The 24,524-nt window shown below is 47.2% G+C and overlaps 2 protein-coding genes across 2 annotated transcripts in view; one reads left to right on the top strand and one right to left on the bottom strand.

The window, feature by feature from the left end:
* Positions 1–14,240: 14,240 nt before the first annotated feature.
* On the bottom strand, positions 14,241–16,957 carry LOC144134900 (uncharacterized). The gene has a single exon (XM_077667708.1). The coding sequence runs from the start codon at positions 16,720–16,722 to the stop codon at positions 16,099–16,101; it is 624 nt and encodes a 207-aa protein (XP_077523834.1). The 5' UTR covers positions 16,723–16,957; the 3' UTR covers positions 14,241–16,098.
* Positions 16,958–21,618: 4,661 nt separating this feature from the next.
* LOC144132601 (uncharacterized) overlaps positions 21,619–24,524 on the top strand; it is a 51,537-nt gene continuing 48,631 nt past the window's right edge. Inside the window, exon 1 of the mRNA XM_077665128.1 lies at positions 21,619–21,801. Coding sequence (XP_077521254.1) covers positions 21,729–21,801 — 73 coding nt within the window. The 5' untranslated portion in view covers positions 21,619–21,728. The remainder of the gene's footprint in view (positions 21,802–24,524) is intronic.

Here is a 24,524-nt window from a genome sequence, read left to right as displayed (position 1 = left end):
CAGTATACATGATGGCTCTACAAAACTCGAAAAACACCAAGAGATAACGCAATGGAACTCTAGAGGGCTCCCGAGTACAGTTGGGGAAATTAGAACAAAGTTATGATACGTTAAGCTTCACTCCTGGACGTTCCTCATAGAACACAACCAGATGTGTACAATAACGGGATATATTGGGTACCAGTGCCCGTCCATTCCTGATCAATGAGTAAAAGCAGAGACAAATTCCAGGAAGAGCTGTTGTTATATAAGGGCCGACATTCCTCAAGCACACACTGATTTTTGCATATGGTTTAACATTCGGCAGGGAGTCGTTGCTATACTCACGCGTTCAGGTCAAACAGCTAATTCTACTGCCAGTCTACGCATGACCAAGAAACACGTTAATCAATCTTCGATCGGTTAAACAGATTCGTCTAACATACCCCGGAACACCTGTATTAATAGGTGGGGACTTCTAACGCTCCACACATGGCTTGGGGATACGGCCATGGCTCCAAATGGGGGGATCAAATTCACACTGCATAAAGAGACATGGAGTTCTCACTGCTCAGTCAACTCGGTGTCGCAACACTGCCAGCAACACCAATGCACTCTCGAGATCTGACAAGCTGCAAGGTTCCCGGTGCGCCGGACTTTGACGCAGAATTAGATGCATGTGGCAGCGACACACCGCCATAAACATAGCTTTCAATACGACGAAAATGACGAAATTCCGAAGTCCCCTTAACAAATTGGGACGGTGTTGGGCCACACACTAAGAGCCAAAACGTAAGCCCAGATACTCTTGTGTCTTCATTACAAGCGGTTCTGAAGGATCACATCATCAGTACAACAGTAAACGAAGATCAGCCATCTCTCGACTTCCACCTTCTACAACTGTGGGCAGTTGCAAACAAGCGGGGATACAGGCTACTCGGCAACCTGATGACGTTTAAGTGAAGATATCAGTCAACTGAATGATAACTCAGGCACGCTGCTGTGAGAAACAACTGGCACATAAGAGGTTGACAGACTTGTGCAGTAATTTGACCACAACAGAAGACGACAGAGCTCTCTGAAGGATTTTCAGAGACATGGAAAAGGGGCGGCAGATTAAAGGTCACGCTGAAGGTATCTGGCTCGCCCTACAGTTGACACCACAGGAGTTCGCAGGTCAGGCAGCAGTCATTTTCTTCGGAAATCATGCGCAGTGTCTCGCCTTATCGCCCACGAAGGGCACGGTGGACCAGACGGGAATATCATCTCCGATTAACACATTGGATACGATGGCTGCTATAGAAGAAGCAAGCGAAGCAACAACACCGGGACGTGACAATATTCAGTACAAAGTCTTTAAGGAATTAGGAGGAGAAGCTATTGATTCCCTTTTAGGTTTGACAAATGATGTCTGACAAAGAGGGTAAATTCAACAAGAATGAAAAGATTCAGTCATTGTAACGACACCAAAGGCTGAATACCTCCCGCCAACATACAATGATTGCGGCCTATATCACTAACGCCCACAATTTGTAACACTAATGAGAAGATGGTGGCCACGCACTTATTGGGGTGGCTTGAAAATGAGTAGGAATGCTATCTGCGACTTACTGGGCCAGCTCAAACCTCGGCACGGAAACAGGATTGGCTACACTGGCAGAAGACGTCATACGTGTGTCGCCTCATAGCCACTTTGTACGCACGGTGGTGGCTATAAAATGACCATCGCCTGCTTGTTACCTTGGCTCTGTAAACAGATGAAACTTTCCCACTATGTCCAGATATAACAACCTGTTAACTCGAATAGTAATTATAAATATATTGCGAGACATAGAGCATCATGAGCAGGCTTAGTGGCCACCCACGGGTATGGTGCTACCGACGAAGACGAAGATGGGAGATAGTAGGAAATATTTACAGATGAAGTTGAGGCTGAAAGAGAGAATAACTTTCCACCACACATTACAGGCGTACGCTTTCACTGGGTCCCTGAGCACTGTGGCATTGCTTCAAATGAGAGGGTTGATTTTTTGTCAAAGTCCGCCCTTGGTGGACCTGTTGTCCCGTTCGTCCCTAAAACTGTCTACTTGGCTGTAACACGATTCCAACGGTTCCAGCGCCTCCACTACTGGAGCCATGAGCCTCTCCTTGCTGTAGCGGATTTTTACTTGGAGTGTACGGATGGTGCAGTTCAAGGCAATGTGAAGTGTCCATGACGTTTCTGCGCTGCAGTATACCGCGAATCAATCTCTATTTATGTCGTTGAGGCTTATCTCGCACCAACCTTTGTGAGTCTTGCGTCGAAATTGAATCCATAGACCACTTTTTCCTCTTTTCCCGGCGGTTCGCTTCTCTCCGTAGAAGTTACTTGGAGAACTCCCTCGCTCGACTGGGGCTACCTTTATCTATCCTACTCCTCCTCTCCTTCGGGGCAAGCGCCAAGGAATATGCCTTGAAACCAGTGTGCGATTTTATTCACGGATATGTAATTGGATCAGGTAGATTCCTCTGCGAGAACGTGAATTTACAGCTTTTTCATTTCACATTTTTATCTTCATTTCTAATCCAAATTCGAGCTTTGGTCAAAAAATTATCCAATCACTCCACTCCTTGCCCATGTGTACGTTTGTATTAGCTATGCACCCTGTCCATTCCCCCGCCGTGGGTATGTTTCATTAAGCCTGAGGACATCACCTTCATCATCATAACTTTTACTGCACAAAGGAAAGTGACTAAGATGTCCTGAGTAGGAAGACCTTGTAGACTAGCAGCACCCTGGAGGCGGCCTCGAACAGGCTCCGGAGAATCAAGGCGGTCTGGCCGTATACCCACAAAATCCGTTGCCCGCAGAGGCGCATGGGAGTGATGAGGTTGAGGCACAAGACAGACAGATAAGTTCAATGGCAGGAAGAACAAAGAGGTCGGCCGGAAAAATGGATATCTGGCCTGTGCACTGCACTGGGGAACAGGAAGAGGGGAAGAAAGAGGGTCGTGATGGGTGACGATGTGCGAAGGGAGATGAGAATATATACACGCGAATTTGTTGACTCCAAAACCGCGAGTCGAGAACTGTGTCACTGAAAAAAAAAACGGGCCCAAATTGCCTAGACTGCTTCCCAACTGTGCTGCCAAGCGCCTAGCAGTAAGTCTTCGGAGAATGGCCTGCTATCTGAACGCTTCAAGGAAGCGGCCAACTGTGGAGTCTCGCGCGCATTTAGTGCACAAGTGCACACCACTGGTATATGCTCCACAGTCTCGGTTATGCCACAAGTGGAGCAGTCCGGGGTTTCCGCCAGTTTAATGGAATGTGAGTACTTTCGCGTGAAAGCGGCGTCTAAACGTAGTCTACGCATCAAGCATGCATGTGGCCAGAACTCCACGCGGAACCAAAAATTTCATTGCCGGACCAAGACTCTTAAGGCGGGTGTGCCGAGCGTCTGGCTGGACCCAGTATCTCGCCGTCGCACTGCTCGTAATGTCCGCAAGAATGCAAAGTGGTGTCCGTTCTAGCGAAAGGCATAACGGTAAGGAGGCCATTGTTGAAAGTGCTCTTTGCGTCGGCATCGGCTCTCTCTTTTCCATTGAGCCCGTAGTGTCCAGGGATCCATTGAAATGCTATTGAAGACCTTTTTATTCAACAGATGAAGGCAGCTGCGTGGTCTCTAGTGCCAGTGACTGGTAAGCGGTGTGGCGCAGAAAACGTCCTAAAATTTGTACCGCAGGTTTTGAGTCTGTGAATATACACCACTCTTGAAGTGATTCCCCACAGATGAGCCGTATCGCTTCACGAAGGGCCACTAGCTCAGCAGCGGTTGATGTTTAAATATGTCCTAAAACGAATCTGAGAGTCATATTCCAAGCGGGTATCACCACAGCTGCTGTCGATGCCGTAGGTGACACAGATGCGTCTGTGCATACGTGAACGTAGTTCAGATAATCTGATCATATCTCCGCCAGAGCAAGTTGCTTCAGTGCGCTGACTGGTACCATGGATTTCTTTAGTATTCCCGCTTTTAGTACGGCACTACGAAGCAAAACTGTGCCAGAGCGAAACACAATGCACTGGGCGGAAAGCAGAGCACTGCTGCATGCAGTGTGATTAAAGATGCTGCCCATTGCGATGACGAAGCAGGTGTCTTGTATTTGCATTGTTAAACACGTCTTTTACACCACGGAATACGAGGATGGCCAAATTCCAAGCATGAACTTTCAGAAGGCAGCTTGTGCAGGTCAGTGCTGGAACTAGAGAATCTACACTCGTAGCCTTTCAGTGACTCGGCAACCAAGACCATACAGAAGCCGTTTCTTCGAGACGCAGTTCGAAGAATAAACAGCGAGAAAAGCGGACGCCTGGCATATGCGGCAATTCGCATATGTTCAAATTCGGCAGACCTTCATGAAATATTGTGAGTCGTATCTATACGCACAAGGTTAAAGTTTTCGTGATCCGCTGCAGATACATTTATGAAAGTGTCTAAGAAAAAGCGTATGAGCACGTCCCCGGGCTGAGCCATGTTTTAGCTTGGCCAGATCCTGCTTCACCAATCGTGACTCTTGGCAATAACGCCAAAATCCGGCTTACAAGCCGGGCCGGAAATTCGAGACAAAGCTTTAATCGCAAGAAAATTGGACAGGCCTTATACCCTGCTCCTCCACAAAGGAAAAGAGAAAAAGAACGAGAGAGGGCCGTTGAGTACTCATGTACGGTGATGATGTCGTAATGCAGTGAGTTCCATAGTGTCCCGAACGATGCACAAGCACATGCACATTGACTCCCACACACCTCTCATGCGATATCATAAGCGTAAAACGAACAGTCCATGTACTATAGCCGCAAGCATGTAGTACATGCGTCTATTGGGGTGGTAAAGGTGTACAACGCACATCATGCACATATCCATCAAATATGAGCTTCTAGGCTGGCACACACACACACATATCCTAGCAGATGTGGCCGAGCCGAAGTTTCGGATAGGACAATGACCCCGAATATTAGTGCAGCTCCTCCTGTTTTGCAAATTCAATGGCCCTTTAAGCGCTGTGGACGAGTGCCACTCGTTTCCTCCGTTGGAATCCCAGTGCACTCTTTCACTAGGATTTTCCAGATTTTTCTGCGAACGACAGACAAAATCCACTGACTCCAGATGGTGCCTTACGCGCCAGACCTGTGCCATTTTTGTCCCTTAAATTTCTTTATCCCGTTAGTTCTGTTTCAACCACAAGAGGACCTGTAAACACGCTTCCCGGGTGTTTTAGTCGCTTTGACGCTTCTCTATCTCTAGTGCAGGCGAACCACGTTATAACAAAGTGGTTTATAACGAAATAGCGGATATAACGAATGAATGGCGATTCCCCTTTGAAACTTCGGTCATCACGGACTATAACGAAGCTACGGCTGTAACAAAGCAATCAGTCAAATGCTTAGGGGAATCCCCCAAGGTGGAGTAGATTTGTAATAAGGGAGTAATTACTCCCTTATAACGAAGTAATCTTCGGGCCCCTTCAAGTTCGTTTAACTAGGTTCAACTGTACGTTGAATCATGGCGCCTATATGATCTGACGGTTAGGCAAGTCACAAGCGCGGTTTACCGATGTGTGACAATTGCACAAGTCCAGATGACGATGATTCCGGCAGCTACTTCATGTCTATGTACCGTAAGCGTCAAATGAAACACGAAGAGTATAATTATGACATGAACAAAAGAATACAACAATGTTAGCTCCTGAAGGAAATGCAGAGGTGGCGTTCGTTTACGCTTAAAAACAGAGGCCATTCCGCTGTCGAAGTGCAAGTCAGCCGCGCCAGTACTTGGTCACTGTCAGCGCTAAAAAGTTATATTGTTGCTGTTCCTGTTTCAGTTGACGCTGACGGTAAAATTAGCTTCAAAGAACAGAGGGCATAGGACCGTGAACGCATAGACTGCTTTACAGGCAAGCGGACTGAATACCGAATTCCAGCCATCGGCGCTTCCTCGCTTCGCCCTCATTTTTCGGCTGTATCTTATGAATCTGTTTGCACTCACGAAAACAAATTTTGGCAGTTTTTTGCGCAAAACGGTTGATATTTTCAAGAGGAGCTAACGTCTTTGCAGAAAGTATCATGTCCAGCATTCTTGCACAAAAAATTTTGAACATTGGAAAATAGTAAAGCACTCTATACAAATATTGAAGGTTATGGTTCGTTATTCCGATGTGCAGCAAGATCGGTCAAGTTTCTTTTCGATTGCTCGCATGGAGCATTTAAGACTGCCATAAAAAACCAGTGGGAACGCTTTTGATGATAAGAAAAAAAAGTAATAGAAAAAAATGCAAGTCTTCTGACGGGATGTCTGCGAGTATATTGGTTTTTATAGTGAAATCTTACAATATATGAATAAATTGCGTTCTTAAAGTCTTTCCCGCTCAAAAACGCTTTTGTCCCGAACTGTTAGGTATGCCGGGGCCTGCTTCTCAGCCGTGCAGTTGAGCACCTGTGGCGCCCCGGAAAGTTCAAAATCTACGTAAGGTACGGAGAACGCCTGTTCTGACATTTTTGCAGGTCCTTATGGGTGCACCATGGGCTCGCTATATAGCTGCGAAACAAACGCCATGGCCTAGTTCGTTATGGCATGACGGTACTTGAGCTGGCTTCCTAGGTATTGTATCGTGCTCGGTCATGCCGGCATACGGCATGTGATGCGCACCGTGTTGCGCGTCAACCGAGAACGGCCTATATAAGCGCTCACAATAAACCCAGCGGCAGCATTGCCGCTCCCGGATTCTTAGTCGATTGTCAGTCTCTTATCAGCCTGTCTGGGACTGATACATGGTGTCAGAAGTGGGGTACATGGTGGAAGCAGCTACGACGCTTCGTTCGTCCCGGCAAGCATGGAACTACTGAAGCCACCAGACCATCTACGTCTCACGGGAAATGTTCAGAAGAACTGGGAGCTTTTCAAGCAAAAGTTCGAACTGTACTTACGTACAAGCAACACAGTCAGCAAAGCCACTGAGAGAAGCTGCTAAAACCGCCAGGCTCCTGACTGCTGCCGGGGACGACGCACTGGAAGTCAACAACTTTACGTTCGCCGAAGATGAAAACAAGCAAGACTACAAGACTGTGGTAAAAAAATTTGAAGAGTACTGCGGAGAAAAGCAAAACGAAGTCTACGAAAGGTACGTCTTCAGAACAAGGACGCAAGATGAAGGTGAACCAGTGGAGCACTTCATACGAGACCTGCACAAGCAAGCAAGGTGCTGTAACTTCGGACTGCTTTCCGATTCAATGATTCGCGACCAAATCGTGTTTGGTACCTGCAGAAGTAAACTAAGGGAAAAAAATGCTGAGAGAGAACTTGACGCTCCAAAAGGCAGAACAAATATGCAAGGCCGCAGAAGTGGCGAGCAAACAAAACGAAGCATGGCAAAGTAACGAGGCAAAAGTGGACGCTACCGAAAAAGGCTATCCACGTCGCAGCCAAGGGCTGAAAAATGCGTTCCAGTGCTTCAAGTGTAACAGAAGACACGAGCCAAGGAAATGCCCCGCCTTTGGAAAAATCTGCCGCGCTTGTGCAGGCAGAAACCATTTCGCGGTTTGCTGCAGAAAGCATGAGGTTGCCGGAGTGCAACACGAAAATGAGGATTTCGAAATACTGGACGTCACCGTATGCGGAATCCAGAAAATGGACTGGATTGTTAATGCCCAAGTTGGAGAACAGCAGGTTGCATTCAAAGTGGACACTGGCTCCCAAGCCAATCTACTACCACTGTCTGTGTACAACAGATTCCGAACGAAGCCACGCCTGAGGCCAAGTAATTCCGTCTTGCAGTCCTATAGCGGGAATGCAATCATGCACTGCGGAGTGACAACTCAAGTAGTCACGATCAACGATCGTCGGTGCCTAGCAGACTTCGTTGTGAAGCGCGGCCAGCCCATCTTAGGTCTGGGACTGGCTGAATACCTTACACTTCTGTCCCGTGCTGTGGATTCCGTGACCGCAGACAAGGTTGCCCCAGCAGTACCGCAATTTCGCCACCTTTTCGAAGGCACTGGTTGCGCGAAGCGAGAATATCGGATGGTGCTTCGTGACGATGCAGTTCCGGTGATCCACGCAGCGCGTCGCGTCCCCTTGGCGTTACGGGAACCCCTGCGGAAAGAACTCTTGCGCATGGAAAAGGCGAACATCATCTGCAAAGTGGACGAGCCCACTGATTGGGTAAGTCCTCTTGTTATTGTGAGGAAAAAAGATGGTAGCCCCAGGGTGTTCATGGATCCAAGAAGTGTAAACGCATGCTTGAAACGGGAGCACTACCAGATGCCACAACGCGAAGATATTGAGGCGGAGCCATCCGGCGCAAAATTTTTCAGTCGCCTCGACGCTAACGCGGGGTTCCACCAAATTCCACTCGACGAGGCCACTTCAAAGATATGCACGTTCGCCACGCCGTTTGGTCGCTACCGCTTCCTTAGACTCCCATTTGGAATCGCATCCGCACCCAAAGTCTTCCAGAAAACGCTTAGCGAGATTTTTGACCCTTTACCAGGAGTAAGGGTGTACATAGATGACATTTTGGTGTGGGGATCTTCTAAGCAGGAGCATGACGATCGCCTGAAAGCCGCTCTATCCGCAGCACAACAAGCAGGGCTAACATTTAACTTGGCCAAGTGCAACTTCGGGGTACAGGAAATAGCTTTCTTGGGCGATGTGCTTAGTCAAGCGGGAATTCGTCCAAACCCAGCATTGGTAGACGGTGTAAGCAAACTGCCCGTGCCAAACGATAAACTTGCCATTCAGCGCATGCTCGGCGTAATCAACTATTTCGGCAAATATCTGCCAACACTAGCCGAGAAAACAAAGCTTCTTAGAAGCCTCATACGGAAGGACACCGTGTTTAATTGGACAGAAAAGCACGCACAAGAATGGGAAACAATCTGCGACGCACTGCGCACTGCCCCGCTGCTGGCTATATTCGACCCCGCGAAAGAAACGAAGATAACGTCAGATGCTTCTAAAGATGGCCTAGGCGCTGCTCTGCTTCAGCGACACACAAGTGGCTGGCGTCCTGTCGCCTACGCGTCGCGAGCGATGACCGAAGTTGAAAAACGTTATTCCCAGATCGAGAAAGAGGCCATGGAATTGCATACGCCTGTCACAAGTTCCACCAGTTTGTGTACGGCAGGAAAATCGTAATAGATACCGACCACAAACCATTGATTGCCATTGCGTGCAAAGACATGGGCAGCATGCCCCCCAGGCTTCAATGTTTTTTTCTTCGTCTGTTAATATACGAGTATTCACTTTGTGCCAGGAAAAGACTTGACACTTGCTGACATGCTGTCAAGGGCCGCACCGGCAGAATGTGGAGACACTAGCGATTTCGGCGACATTCAAGTTCACGCAGTTGATGTTCTGTCGTCCTTGGTAAGCGAAAGAACAAAACGGCTTTTGGCACAGGAGACCTATAACGACCCGGAGCTGCGTGCAGCAGCAGACAACCTGTCTTCAAACAAAGCCGTCGAAGGAACACTCAAACCAGTTGCGTCGGAGCTTTCAGTGATTGACGGAATTCTGCTGAAGGGCAGCAAAGTAGTTATTCCAAAGAAGATGCGTCCAGAAATGCTCAGGCGCATTCACGAGGGCCATCTGGGTCTAAATAAGAGCAAAGCGAAGGCAAGGCGTTTAGTCTTCTGGCCCGGTTTGAACTCCGACATTGCAGACGTTGTACGCAAATGTGCGGTTTGTAAAACCTATGCATACAAACAGCCGAACGAGCCTCTCATGTTACGACCCCCTCCTGATCACCCCTGGTACCGAGTCGGCGTAGATCTCCTCTACTATGCTGGATCCATGTATCTTGCAGTTTTTGACGCATATTCAAATTTTCCAGAGGTCGAAAAACTCGGAGACACGTCTGCAACTGCGGTCATCGACAAGTTGGCAGCCATCTTTGCAAGATACGGAATCCCGGTGGAAGTCTGCACGGACAACGACCCCCAGTTTCCAAGCTACCAATTCACCGCCTTTGCGAGACGGTACGATTTCAAACACATCACTTCGAGCCCCGAGTTTCCACATTCCAACGGGCTTGCGGAAAAGGGTGTTCAGATTATCAAGCGGCTTCTTAAGAAGACCGGGAACGCACATGAAGATTTTTGGTTAGGTTTACTCGCGTACCGCTCTGCTCCATTGCAGGATGGTCGGTCACCGGCGGAACTTCTGCAGGGCAGGCGCCTACGCACCAGACTACCAGACTTCAGCCAGGAGCCCAAACCACCCGTAAAGAAGCGCCAGCAGCAGTCGTCGGGGAGGCCGCTGCACCAGCTGCAACCAGGACCGATTGTTCGCGTGAGAGGCCAGGCCTGGACACAAAAAGCGAAAGTAGTAGAAAAAGTAGCACCTAGATCCTACAACATTGCAACAGAAGAGGGCAGAACGCTGCGACGTAACCGTCAGCATCTGCTGGCCACCTCGGAGGCATTCAGGCACTCCAGCTACAGCGACGACAGTGACTGTGACGTGGGAGACGCTGATGCAGAAGAGCCTCAGCATCGGTCTTCACCTCGTGCGACTACACCGGCACCTAGAAGATCGTCAAGGACTACGGCTGAACCACGACGTTTAGCATACGGTTCGAACTTTGAACAGATCTCTTAGTGGCCTTTATCTCTGTACCGTTTGTTTCAATATTTTTTTTGTTTGTCGCATTGCTCTTTCTGTGCTGTTCTGTTCAAAAAAAAAAAGTTGGGAAGATGTATCGTGCTCGGTCATGCCGGCATACGGCACGTGATGCGCACCGTGTTGCGCGTCAACCGAGAACGGCCTATATAAGCGCTCACAATAAACCCAGCGGCAGCATTGCCGCTCCCGGATTCTTAGTCGATTGTCAGTCTGTCTGGGACTGATACAGGTATATCTGCGTATTTTGTTCGCAATTAATTAAATCTACAGTTCAGTCTAAAGGGTTGTATTAGGCCAAAAGGCTGTGTTCGTCCAAACTGCTGTCAAAGCAGATATACAATTTTGTTAGCTCGATGGTATTTCCTGTAAACATAACTACCCAAATCCAATGAAAAATTCTGGGCGCTTTTAGTGAATTTTGCGCGCTGTGGTGGTTAATCACTGTGTTGTTGACCTACAATCGCAGCAATTGGTAACTAAATTGCGAAAGGTGATTATGTACCCACTAGTACAAGTGTGTGAGATGAAAGCATATTCTTCGAAATATCCTCAGCACTGAACCAGCTTGATAGCGTCTTTCTCGCGGATACGCGGCGCAAAATCGAAACAGCCTAGAGTCAGATACAACTAAAGAACGCAGCGCCTCTTCCACGTCAAAGGACTCCCTTCCAGCCAATGGCGTCGGCCGATTCTCATGATCCTGCTAGTGTGACAAAATAGCGAGTGGTAGATGAGAGGGCATATTCCCTTCCTTCTATGAAATGGGATAGAGCCCTCTCCCTATTGTTGAGCCACTTCCTGCATTGTCACGCTAGCAGAGTCGTGAGAATCGGCCGATGCCACTGCCTGGAAAGGGGTTCGTTGACGGCGAAAAGCCGCTGCGTTCTTGAGTTGTACCCGACTTTAGCAGTATAGTGAAATAGTCAGGAAAAGCCAGTGTGTACGAAGGTTAATCTATGCGTAGTGTTATTTTTGAGCGCTTGAACCGCAGTTAGCTGACGCAGAAAGCGCTATTAGGCGTCAGGTGTGTTTCGTGCGCCTGGTCGTTCAAGAAAAAAAACGCTTGGGAGCCAAACTTCGGTGCGCCTGAGCGCCTTTGGCAGGCCCGTCCAAGTACACTTCAGTCCTGCAGAAGGCGCCTATTTCTCCTAATTGGATCGATGGCGAGGCGACTGACTCCGCTCGATGAGAGCAGAGGGCGCCACTGCTGGCGTCAGCGGTGAGTCAGGAACACTCCTCGCCGCGTGAGTTGTTGGGAAAACACGACATCGGCCAGCACTTTCTGCCGACTTTGCCTTGTGCATGTGTTTTAGATTCGCTTGTGGATGGCTCCGTTGGTATTGGGTTGCCACTTGGGAAGCCGGAGGGTGGACGCCAGCGATACGCCACGTTTTTTAGGCTTCTCTTTTTCTGTTTGTTTTTTCATCTATTTGGTGTGAGCGCTGCTTTTCTAATATAAGCCATTGCCCAATCGAAAATAGCAACATAGCCATGTCAAAGGTAGGAAAAAAGTTTTGTTGTGTCGCTACGACAGGTTTTCCCTGTTATTTTTTTGTATTTTTCTGTACTTCTGTAGTTTTTTCGTGGTAGTCTTCTGTGGTCGATAGTTGTGTACTACTTTTCTGTACTAAATGCACAAAATTTTCTTGTTACAATAAAAAATGTGTGTTGTTTCTACAAGTTTATGAGCAAAAATATTACAGAAAATTTGCTTTGACGACAGAAAATTTCGTGTTGTGTTTATCGACTGTGTGAAGGCGTGCGCGAGTGTGTTTCTTGGTTCAAAAAACGTTATGCGCTAGGAGTGTGCAAATATTCATTGCCTTGGCTTCTCCATTCGTTCTGATCAAAAGTGGCCCCAGAGTACTTTAGTGCCCGTTTTCTGGTGGCCCGTGTGGACGAATGCAAGCCGTGGTGGGTCAGCCGCTACCACCTTCTGCTGCTGTCTGCAGCGATTTTGATGCCGACTGCAGTGCTCGCAGTTTCGATGGAGGCAAGGCGCAAAGACACCACGGTGCTTCTTAATTGGTCACCTTTATTAGTTACCAACCACTGACACTAATAAGAAGTACTGCGCTCTTGTATCCTTGAAGCGAATCAAGAAGAAAATAGCGTGCTTAAATTTAAGTTTGCAGGAGCGAAACTGGACGAATCTTATTCTTTTCAGATTTTATATCGAGCGGTATTTAGCTACTAATAGTGGTCCATATTTATTCTATTCAAACTTTTCATTGCAATCAAAACTGGTGACAACAGTTCCCTAACTTTATACTAGAAAACTACAAATAAACAATACAAATGAAGTAAAACAGTTTATTTGCACTCGCCAGCCACTGTTAGTAACACAGAAAGTATGCGAAAGCAAGACAGCCTTTCAGAACACCGAATATAATAAGCTGCAGTTTTCAGCGATATGCAGTACTGCAAAATCGTACACTGTGTTCATTCCTGTGAGTTACTGCATACAGTCCTCGATTCACCTGAAGCCCCCGAGAGGAGCCGTGGCTCGTATGGGCCGCAAGAATGTCTGATCACACAATCGGTTAAAAACAACGGCAATCATCAGGACATTTTAATTGCATTTTTTTCCGTAACGGCACCTGTACAGCTATCTAAGACTTTTCTGAAGTCCAGAATATACTTTGTTATTAAGAAACTTGACATGACATTATCGCTTGTTGTCAAAACCGTTAATAAAATATTCCGTTCTCCTCCTGTGGGGGAGACCACAATATAATAAAATTAAGCAATTAAATATGTTTGTTAACTTATACAACGTTCGACAGCCAACCGCAACAAGACTCAATCTCCCACAATCGAACATCATATCACCAACCTCATTGTTCGCTGATTATTGCAGTATATATCGCAATGCCCATCTGAATGGGAAGCAGACATCGATATCGTGATAGCACTCCTGCTGATGAGTGAGCTTTTTACATACTTTACCGACATGCCGATCCGAACTGAGATGAGTTGAGAAGGTAACCCAAGATTTTATTGCTATCTACAAATCCAATTTTTTACTTCTGTATTTAACAACGTGCGTTAGTTTAGCTAGCTTGTTCCCTGAACAAAAAACTGTTACACTTTTCTTTGTAGCATTAATTTGGAGACAATCAGAACAGCACCAGTTTTACATTTAAGTGTTGCATTGAGTTTTTCTGTTCAGTCGTTAATATCAGTACCAGAATAAATAAGCTGCAGCCGTCCGCATATACAATAAATTTCGCAGTATCATCAATGTTCACAATATCATTCATGCATACGTTAAAAATAAACAAGCCAGAAATGGAGACGATGAATTTCAATATAGACTGTTGCCAATTTTTCAAGTGTGACTTCTGATTTGACTTCAGCATTGTATAACAGTGTTGATCTTTGCTATGTTTTTTTTTCTGCCTTTTCTCTAACCTCCCTGACAAAATACTCCCGTAGAATCATTGGAGGTATTTGCATGAATAAAGACGTGAAAACGCTGCAAAGTTGCCACACTGAAGATTGCTTGAATTTAGCAGTGTGGTCACTCTCCGTATATTCATCTTTTCCACTAGATGGGAAGAGAGGCTGTAGCCGCTAATTGGGCACAAGAACATCTGGAGTGTTCTATCAAGTATGAAGCAAAACAGTGTTCGCAACATCTGCTGGTGCAGCTTCACCTGCCTACTACTTACGTTGACCACTTTGGCAAGGCGTGCTTCGCTCAATAATCCCTTTTGTTGCATTTGCTTCCGCTACTGCGCGTTCCCCTGTTAGGCAAACCTCTGCAACGTATACATCTGTTATAAGGGCAATACGGAATGCTGTTAAAATTTATAACAGCCGCTGTACTCAACAGCAGTGCGAAAATCAGTTTAACCACTGGATCATTATTCATGACAGACGTTGCCCGTTACTCAATACAAAATATCATCGTGTTATATGTTATTTCTTAATTTGGGCTTTTTCCAGTACTGTTTTGCTAGCCTGCATATTGTGCGCAAAGTACGTAATTTGTGTACTCCGCAACTAGACACTGGAGGAAGCCAAGACGATCTAGCACGGCAACGCTTGGCTTGAGTCTTTTAGCGCAGTTTTTCGAATCCTGTTTCGCAACTCTGCGTGTTTATATTCATTCGAATAGCCAGAATTTTGCAATAGGAACTGTAGTAAGCAGGGCAAAAATCTTTCGTGCTACTAAAGAAAATGTGGCAGCAGGAAATGCCGACTATCCCCGCCCGTGTAAAGGCCTCAAGAAGGCGGATGAGCGGCTCCTTCTCCACTGTCTCACCAATACATTATTGTTCCCGGCAGCCCTAAAACATTTACCCCTCCTTTAGCGGCAGCTGCCCGCACTGTAGAGCGGTGTCTTCGGACACCTATCACATGATGTGGGCCTGCCGCTCCATCCCGCCTATTTCCCCCATCCTCAACCCGACCCAAGAGGACTGGAAGATGACCCTGCTCGACTGCCACGACTTAGAGACCCAGCAAGCCTTACTTGGGCACTCCCGGGCGGCGGCCTCCGCCTCTGGGGTCCCAAACTGAGGACCTCCACCTAGTGCTTGTAAGGACCGGTTCGTTATGAGCTGATCCAAGCATAGCTCCTATCCACTGTATATCCAATAAATGTTTCACCTCCCCTCCCCCGCCTAAAGTGTTCGTCGTCGTTGGCGTCGGCGCATGATCATCTTCTTCACTCCAACTGCCCCGGCGGAAAGAGGGAGCCACGCTGGCGACTCAAGGCGAGGAGCTGAAGCTACTGACGTGAAAGATGTCGCGGCCACGGCGACGATGGTCCAAAGAAGGTGTCACCGGATCGATCAGGTAGGCGACAGGTGACGTACGTTCCAATATACGGTAAGGGCCGAGGTGCTTGGCCGAAAGATTGGACTAAGCCGGAACAGAGAGCCAGACGAATCAACCAGCGGAGAAGTGAACACCAGGCTTGGCTTGATCGGACTCATGCTAGCGGAGGCCTTGATGTTCAGAGAAGAAGGAGCGAGCCAGCTGGCGGCACTGCTCAGCATGGCGCGTGAATTCAGAAAGGGAGGAATATTCCGAGTCGTCGGAGAGGACGGTGTCCAGGATTGAGAAATTACGGCTGGCGCCAGAATAAAATAAAGAATTGGGAAAACCACTCGCTGCTTATGTACCACCCTCCTGCTTCGAAGCAGGCAGGCGGGTGCATCACTTATTTCAGCACCGCCCTGCCAATATTCTCAAGCAGCACTAGTGCCTTGTAATCAAAAGTCCCTGAACCCTGTCACTTCGTATCTTGACGACTCTTTTCCATTGCCGGGGCTCTGCAGCCTTCCATCAAGAGCTTGTATAGATGCTGTCGCCCTTTTTGTTTATTTACTGCTCGACGTCACAAGAGGATCGCGGAAGATGTCAGTGGATAAAACTTCCCCGCTTGAGCCTAGAACACCAACTTGACTGACACGGTGGAGGGCACAGTCGCGCAGAACAGGGCGGGAGTTCACGAGGCGTCGCCATGTACCACGAGCAGGTTGCCCAGCACGAGATCAGTGGGATTGTCCGCATTATTCCTGGAGTTCTCCTTGTGTCCGCGGCAATTAGGGCAGTCGTCAACCTCGCTGTCCGACGAGCTCTCACCAAACTCTCGCTGCTTCTCGAAGATGCAGCAGCACTTGGACTTGCACTTGTTCATGTTCTCGTTATCCACCGTGTCCGCGGCCCAAGCGACGCGACCTCTAGATGCCGACTGCGGAGGCGCGCTAGTAACAGTCTCAATTTCGGTGTTTGTCGGCGCAGCAGCACCCGTCGCTGAGTCTTCGACTGTAGTCACTGTACCGGAGAGCGCCGATCCCTTCTGTCCAGGTTCGACGTGGTCGTGGCAGTGCTCGCTTTCCTCGTCCTCGCTATCTGACGAGCTCTCGCCAAACTTGAGTGGCTTGACGTACACATAGCAGAACTTCGTCTTTCGCCGGTTCAGGTTCTCGTTGTCGACGGTGTCCTGGTGCCAGGCGACGTGGCGCTGGCTCTTGATCGGCTTCCTCAGCTTCAGCACGACGCGGTTGTCGGTGGCCTCCGCATCCGAGCCTTCCGCGGTGTCAACTTTTGTTTGCGAGATAGTGGACATCTTCTCCGGAGGACCATCCGGGTTTCTCAGGATGCAGTCTAAAAAGCTTCGCGTCCGCTGTTCGAGGTGCTTGGATGGGTCCTTTCGTTCCGTAGGGTCATTCAGGGTTCTGGCTGGCAGTGATGGCTTTTAGTTCCACCCAAAGTAGCGACGTTGCTACACGGGGACTCATCGCTATGATAACGCACCTCCAGAGCCCGTCATTGGAGCCGGTGGCCTCAAGAGCTTCGTCGTCTTTGGCGTCGGCTCATGACCATCTTCTTCATTCCAGAACGGTTACTAACCATGTACTAACAAGCGACCACAGGTAGTAAGAACGCGCGAAGGGCGGTAAATATTGAATAAAATATAGTAAAAACAGTCCGAATAAGAAATTGCTGGACTTACTACCTTTTTACAACCGCCCCCCGCCCTTTTCTAAGACAGCACGAACGCATAAAACACAGGCACAAGCCACAGCAACTGCAGTGACAGTAATAACCGCACCTGTGCAAGAACCTTTTTAGATCTTTGCTATCACTGCAGAACAGAAACATTTTTAAATTATAGCACAATTTATTAAAACATTTCTCCAAGCATCGACTGCTTCTGTTGTTGGGAATTACCGGTAAACCATTTATCACAGTAGTAACAATGCTATTATTAATTACCGTAACGGGGGCTATATGTGATACCGTACATTGGTTAACCCTAACTCTAACAATGATCAAAGAATTCAGTTACCTTTTCGAAGAACTGTACAGAGAGGTAAAACAAGAGTTCCCTAGTCAACTGAACAGGTTCAAGTCTAACATAAAAGTGACGCTATTTATGAAGAGGCATATCATTTTAAGAAAAGTAAGTAAGATAAAAATCACGCTGGTCATGGCTTGAACGGGGAAGGAAAGCAGGAAATACAGACCAGTGCGGAAAACTTACAAAAAAAGCTTTATGGGGTTCTCAAAAATATGAAAAAATCAAAAGCACAGCCTCGTGTTTAACCGTCAGTCCCTAAATCCTCTAATGCAGTGTTTAAAATCTCCTTCCAACAACAAATTACCATGTTCCGCACCACATAAAAACCATAGAAAATTGAGTAAGCGTAGCTCTTTTGGTGCGCAAAAACAACATGTAAAGTTATCGTTTCAGAGTTGTCAAATTCCATCTAGTGGCCATGAAATAATTTAGCCTGCGAAGCCATAAAAGCGCCCTTACAGTTTCGCACAGGCCACCGGCTGGCGAAATTTAAGAACCGTACATTTTTATAACACACCTCGTTTTTGCTCATATGATTAAGAATCAGACCTGTGCTTGGTTTGGGGCATAACCATAATAAGTTTGGGTTATTGCGTGGGCAGAAGTATGTCCAGGTAGCAATAATAGTAAATGCTTTCCTTAAGGTAATAAACGCACTAATATTACCTCTTGTAATATATAAAACTGCATTCCTTGAAGGATGTATTGACTGTAAACGCAAATTAATATGTAAACTGCAAAAATAATTTCACAGACATTGGCTAGCGTGCTAGTTAGGAAACGCCCACTATGGTGTCAAGTGAAAAATATCACCAATGTTCGCATTATGGCAACATCTCTCCTTGACAGTTTTCCTTCCGTCAATAGCCATTTTGCATGGCACAGTTTGCGACTGTAGTACCTTAGAACAATAATTTCGTAGTCTAATTAAATAACCAACACCATTTACAAAGCTCTCTTTACTGCTCAGGATACAAGGAAACCGACCAAGGCATAGAAGTCCTGAATGAATGCAGGGCTCATTTACCACGCTTCATTTACCAAGCACAGTTCCAACACTTAAACAGGGCGGCTCAGTGGAATCGTCTGGACGCCGTCAATCGAGAGGCTATGAGAACCATCACTTGCCTTCCATGCATCACACCTTTCGTGGCGCTTCAAGATAATGCTCAGCTTTACACCGTTGATGAGATGGTGCAGCAGCGCCGTGATGCTCGTAGCCGTAAGGCCACCCTTTTGCATTCACCGCGAGCACTCCGGACCTTTGCTTCCTCACACACCATTCTGTCGCCGCCACCGTCAGTTCTTCCTCCATTGGACTTTGTGCAGCAGAGCGACAACAAACCTAGCGATCTACGTCGCCCAACCTCACCTTATGCGGCATCGTCCCTTCGGGAGCGAATCTCGGAACAAGATATCCACCTACCCCGCGGCTCAGTCGTCATCCAGGGCTGTGAAACAACGACTGCAGTTTACTGTCCCTGCAAGCCTGCACTTAACAAGACGGCCCGGTTTTGATTCGCGGAAACCCCTCCTTTCTTCTGTGCTGAGCTGGTTGCTATACAAGACGCGCTTGGCTCTGTAGCCGCAGTTACCCTCCTCCCTACAGCCCTCATTGTCATCCGCACTGCCGCCCTTCAAGCAACACGTCTCTACTCCAACGCGTCAGCCGTAGCCCAGAAATCTCCCAGAATGTACATCGCCTGGCGGGTCGCATCCCGCAAGCCATTCGAATGGAGTGGGTCCCACGAGACCTGCTGTGTTCCAAAAGCTCTGCAGATTCTGCAACCCGCTTGGCTACCCTTCCCACATCAATGCCTTGATTCCTCAGCATGGATGATGCTACCCTCCTTCTCACAAGAAAGAAACACCTCCGGCGCCGCACACGTCCTCTCGTCCCTGCGTGCGCGATAACCCTCCCCCGCGGTCTTACCCGTGCATAGGAGGTTGTGCTCCGGAGGATCCGGGTCGGGGTGTTGCCCTCACTCCTGCCGTAACTCGGACGTGGCCTCAATTTCGCCACTTATATCCCCGCCTAGGATGTCCAGTCTGCAACTTGCAAGACACTGAGGCTGACATTCACCACTTGTTGTGGGTTTGCCCGGCGCTGAAGCCAACCAGAATTCGCCACCTGGCAGCAGCGGGTCTCCAGCCAGACAACCCGTATTGCTTGGACGCATGGGCCACATTACCGCTCCCTCCTCGCCTTCATTAGATCGGCCCACCTTTTCTCCTTCATTTAACACCCACCCACTCTTTTATTTTCTTTCTCTTTTCTTCCCAACTCCCCTTATGCCCAGAGGCAACAAAAAAAGTTATTAAAAAATGCAGGGTAGTTAAGCATGTTCAGACACAAAAATAAAGAAAACGCGTATATGCGCAATTTTCTAGAACAAGAAATACGATTTCCTTTACTGTATTTAAAACGCATAAGGATAATCTGACATCAAAGCAGCGAGGCGTCTGAAACTGCACTACCTCATCAATACTTTTTCAGATTAAAAGTGCGATGTTATGAGACCTGCGAGAAGTTAAATTCCTTCTTGTACCGTATCAGGCCATCACATTTTCCTAACTACATTTGCCGTGGAGGAGAATTTATTACTTGTAGTATAATAGGAGGGGAATTGGTTGGTTTACTGATAAAGCTATTTCATCAAATCAGTTAACACCACCCATATTCACGTAATGATGCGCACACGGTATTACCAGTAAACAGAGACGGCCGTTTACTTCGTTTTAAAATAGTATTTCGCGCCGGCAAAATAGTAAAGCATACAGAATTTTATGGTACCAATGGCATTCAAACAAAACCTGTAATATGCGTTGTATAGATTACAAATATTTTAAATATATTATAAATATTCATGAAATTTTTTCTCTGATGAGCTTCATCGAGCTATGCAGATGGCTGCCCTAATGTCAATATTTAAACATGACAGCCGGAAGGCAGTGAGCAGCTATCCTCAAATATACATACTGCTTCTTTTCACCATTGCAACCACGATGCGGTCAGCGCGAACGTGCCAAATCTGCTGACTGTCCGTGCTTTGTTCATCGTTGAAAGAACTCCGATAGGTAGGATAGCGCTATCTTGTCGCTTTAGGTAGACAGCGTCAGCAGCAGGGAAAAGTTTGAATGGTTGCGAAAAAAACCGCACCCATATTATGGATAGAGAAGACTTCTAGCTCTGATGTCAGTGACAAATGAGCAATTCATAAAACGGTGATTCTATCATTGTCTAGTTATGTAAAAGTGCGTCATGTTTCTAAAAACTAGACGACAAGAAGTTGTGGTTGTCGTCAAACACTTTGGTTGCAGAAACATTTACAAAACAATAAAAAACAATGCAAACTGCCTAGATATTGCTCGGGTACTTTGTTCTCCTAGGCACTTGGGACTGCAGAGGAGAGCGAAAATTTGTTTTTTGTCATAGCGAAAAGTAGCGCTTTGTAAATCAGGGCTTGCTAAGCTGCGCCAGCACTGCTAATGTGGCTAAACTAAGTAATACTGGTTAAGCGACGTGCCTCAAGTAAGTACAGAAGCTAAGAAACCTGCAACGCGGAAACTGGTCTAAATTAGGTCGCAAAACTGCAACGTAATCTAAATTAAATTTACGCGTCAAACATTTGCATACTAGTTCAATTATGTAGCAAGAAAGTAATATATAAATGTATAACGCATAAATCACCAAGCGACTTAGACCCCTCGGCGAAAACTCATTTGCAGAGGGTTGCTGAACTAGCACGCCAGCGCGATTAATAAACAGTCGGCTCGACTACTCGCGTATATTGCCGCCTGAGGACGGCTATCAACGCTCGATACAACCGCGCCAATACTGGCGCGCGCTGGAGAAAGGGAAGGAAAGAGCCTGCCGGGGGCAGACAGGAGGGAAAAAGGGGCCTCCACCGGACAAACACAAAAAATGGGCGCTCCACGTTCCCGTTCGGGATGCAGACGAGGCCGCCGTCGCGAATGATTACGTCACCGGCGCCGGCGGCGCCACGTCACGAGCGTCCCGCGCTCCCCTGCCAATCCCAGCGCTCATCGACGGTCACGTGCTCCGGGAGCAGCCAATGGGAAGCACCCGTAGCAGACGGCGCCGCAGTGAACGGCGGCGTCGCTCCCTTTCTTGCTCGGTTCGTTTTATCCCCTATCGACTGGTGGCCCGAGAGTGCAGATGTTCGCTTTCGGGACACTCCGTGGAGCGTGTCCTGTGGGTCGTGTCCCGACGTCGGCGGGTGCGTTTTGACTGCGGCTGCAACGCGACAATGCCGGTGACGTCGTTCAAAGCCGGACTGGTCGCCTTCGTCCTCGCCTCGTTAGCGCTGTGTGGATGCGGAGGTGAGCGGCCGAACTGTTCTTCACTTGAAACTACCCCTCGGCAGTCCCGCCGCGCAGTGCGCCGTTCTGAATGGTCGTATACATGTACTACGTTGCGACTGCGCTCGGCCCGATTTGCGCTGCTGAGATGGGCGTGCTTTCGGTGAAGGGCGTGGGCTCGCTCAAGGCGCACTCTCGGCCATGTGTCGCCGAAACAGCACAGCTTAGACTTGTCGTTGACTTTGCATGCCTCTTGTTACTGTCTTCCGTTCACTTATTTCGGCGCTGTATACTTAGCCTGCAGCCTCCAAGAAAACGAATGCTCGTGCAAGTGCGCTCATAATATTTACCGGGATAAGTCGTGGCCCTTGTATAGCGATGCGCACACCAATTGCTCAGCCAGATGTTATTGCACAATAAATAGAACAAAATTACTTTCTGGAAATAGGCTGAATTGATTGCTGTTATCAGAATAATACGATGGGAGAGGGAGGAGTAGCGCAGTGATGAGAGGCAGACCCTGTAGTGACGCTGTGGAAACCTTTATCCGCACAGTATCTAGAAAAGCACAGGTTCAGTTAATTTTTGCCCGTATCAATGAATAAATAGGGCGTATTACACAAATACTTAAAAAATAAGGAATTAAATCCCACTTTGTTAAATATAGCAAGACAAAAATGCTCAGGAAGCAAGTCAACGGATGAAAAAAAACTACATCTACGCTCATCTAATGCAGTTTTCTTTGTTTCGACAATTTATGTGTAGTAATTGCTTTCGTCAAGAAACAAGTGCTGCAAAACCATGCGGGTTGTGAAATTTTTCTTGTTTCCACATTAAAACAATAAATGTCAAAGCGGGTTAGGATAGGTGTTCTGATTGTTCGTCTATTTCTGGTTTTCCGTACCAATCGTTTAGAACCACTGTTTTTTTTTTTTTTTGCCGGAGTTCGGGTGCAGTGTTGCAACCACACAACAGGAGCCAAACCTTGCAGATGGAAAAACGTGTTATATGGACGGCCGTCAAGTTCATAAAACTGTGTCTGCGCAGACTGTAACATAAAGTTGCGCCCGGGGCAGCCATGTTCCTTTATTTGATAACAGCACCGGCCAGGCAGATGCATTTCTCGTTTTCATTGGTGAATGTTTATGGAACAGTGCGTATGCTTTGTTATAAGCTTTGTGGTACTGTGGATGGTCCTGAAAGTTATTTACTTGCTTTTAATTCTGGAGAACAGCAGACACACGCACATTTAATGTAATGTTAGCCATGGGTGGATTCAGGGGTCACTCTTCAAGAAGAGGGACGCGGGGCGGGGGGGGGGGGGGGGGCAGTTCCCTTCGAGCTAAATATTCCTTATACTTTTTTCGCCGAAAAAAAAAATAGGGTTACGCCTGGCTTTCTATTGTAAAATTTCTCGCTAGTGAGGGGAAAGGGAAGAGGAGAGGCCAGCTTCCCCAATACATGCATCCCTAATGTGAACACTGAGAATTTGCCTGGCTATTTTTGATGTTCGAAAGCTATATTCGCACGCAGAAACAAGGAGTATACCTGGTCATACCTACTGAAACGATCCATACGAGTAACTTATGGAATAATAGTAATATGGAGTCCATACGACGTAGAAAAATGTATACACAGTCATACGCTTTCGTATGGAGTCCATAAACTTTCCATGAAAAAATGCCGTATAACTTGCATATAATGCATGACGTCATATGCAGTCCGTCAGTTTTCATAAGCGCTTTCCAAAATGTCCATACCGACTCCATACACACTATACAATTCATATTTAAATATATCGAATTACGGGACTCGCCTTGTGGAAACGTTCAATATGAATGATCAAGGCGTGTGTTTTATATCTCGAAAGCCTTGTTACAATTTGGAAAGAAATAGACGTTTGGCTCGTTGAACGAGGTCAGCGCTTGCGTCAAGGTCGTCCCTGCACTCTAAATAAGATTGTCTCTATCTTTACCTAAGAAGCGAGTAAGATGCCCTCACGCGCACACCCTTTCATAAAAGGCTGTGCACTGGGGGACAGCTCTCTTCCTATATACACATTTGTATTTAGAGTGTGCGCACTGTTGGTTGGTTGCAATAGCGCATGCCGAGTATTGCTGGAGTGTTCGCTTTCTTAATTCGCAGCATAAAATACCGCTATAACGTCCCTCTTTCGGCGGTGTGAGTGTGGTCAGCGGTTGTTTCGCTTCTAAACTCTCTGCCCTGGGATAAAAGCATAACATTGTCACCGAATGAAGAAATAGCAGGATCGAAACGATGCAGAGTAATTGAACGTGAAGTTCTTGTGTGAGCCTGACGTGCCGTCTCACCCTGGCATTGTAGCTTAACGATGTTTCCAGCCTATAGGACTCCCCCATATTCCTGTACAGGGACGCAAGTGTTATACGAGACACTTATTAAAAATGTTGCGCAGCTAAAAGTTACTGCGAATATTTTATCCCGACTGTAATAAAATTTAATTGATGTGTTTCAAGAAATACAAATAAATAAACGTTGACGACGTCGGTTCTCAACAAATTATCTGCAGTGTAAAAAAGATCATCGTAAAATGTGTCTTAAAATATAAATGCGTTGAGTCCGCTGAAGTGATGGTCCAAACCAACAAAAGGCTGCTTTTGCCTGCCACAGCTATAGCACAAATTGTGCTACTGAGGTAAAGTGCGCAGGCTGGCCTGACAAGCACGTTATTCTCTATTCTGTTGATGCACTTCAACGGTGCGACA

Source organism: Amblyomma americanum, chromosome 5 (assembly GCF_052857255.1).
Source record: "Amblyomma americanum isolate KBUSLIRL-KWMA chromosome 5, ASM5285725v1, whole genome shotgun sequence".
Classification (NCBI taxonomy): domain Eukaryota; kingdom Metazoa; phylum Arthropoda; class Arachnida; order Ixodida; family Ixodidae; genus Amblyomma; species Amblyomma americanum.
The sequence above is the reverse complement of the archived record's forward strand: the minus strand, read 5'-3'. Positions and strand labels throughout refer to the sequence as shown.

Bases quoted from the DNA above. Each gene is read 5' to 3' on its own strand.
- LOC144134900 (XM_077667708.1), bottom strand. From the start codon at position 16,722: ATGTCCACTATCTCGCAAACAAAAGTTGACACCGCGGAAGGCTCGGAT.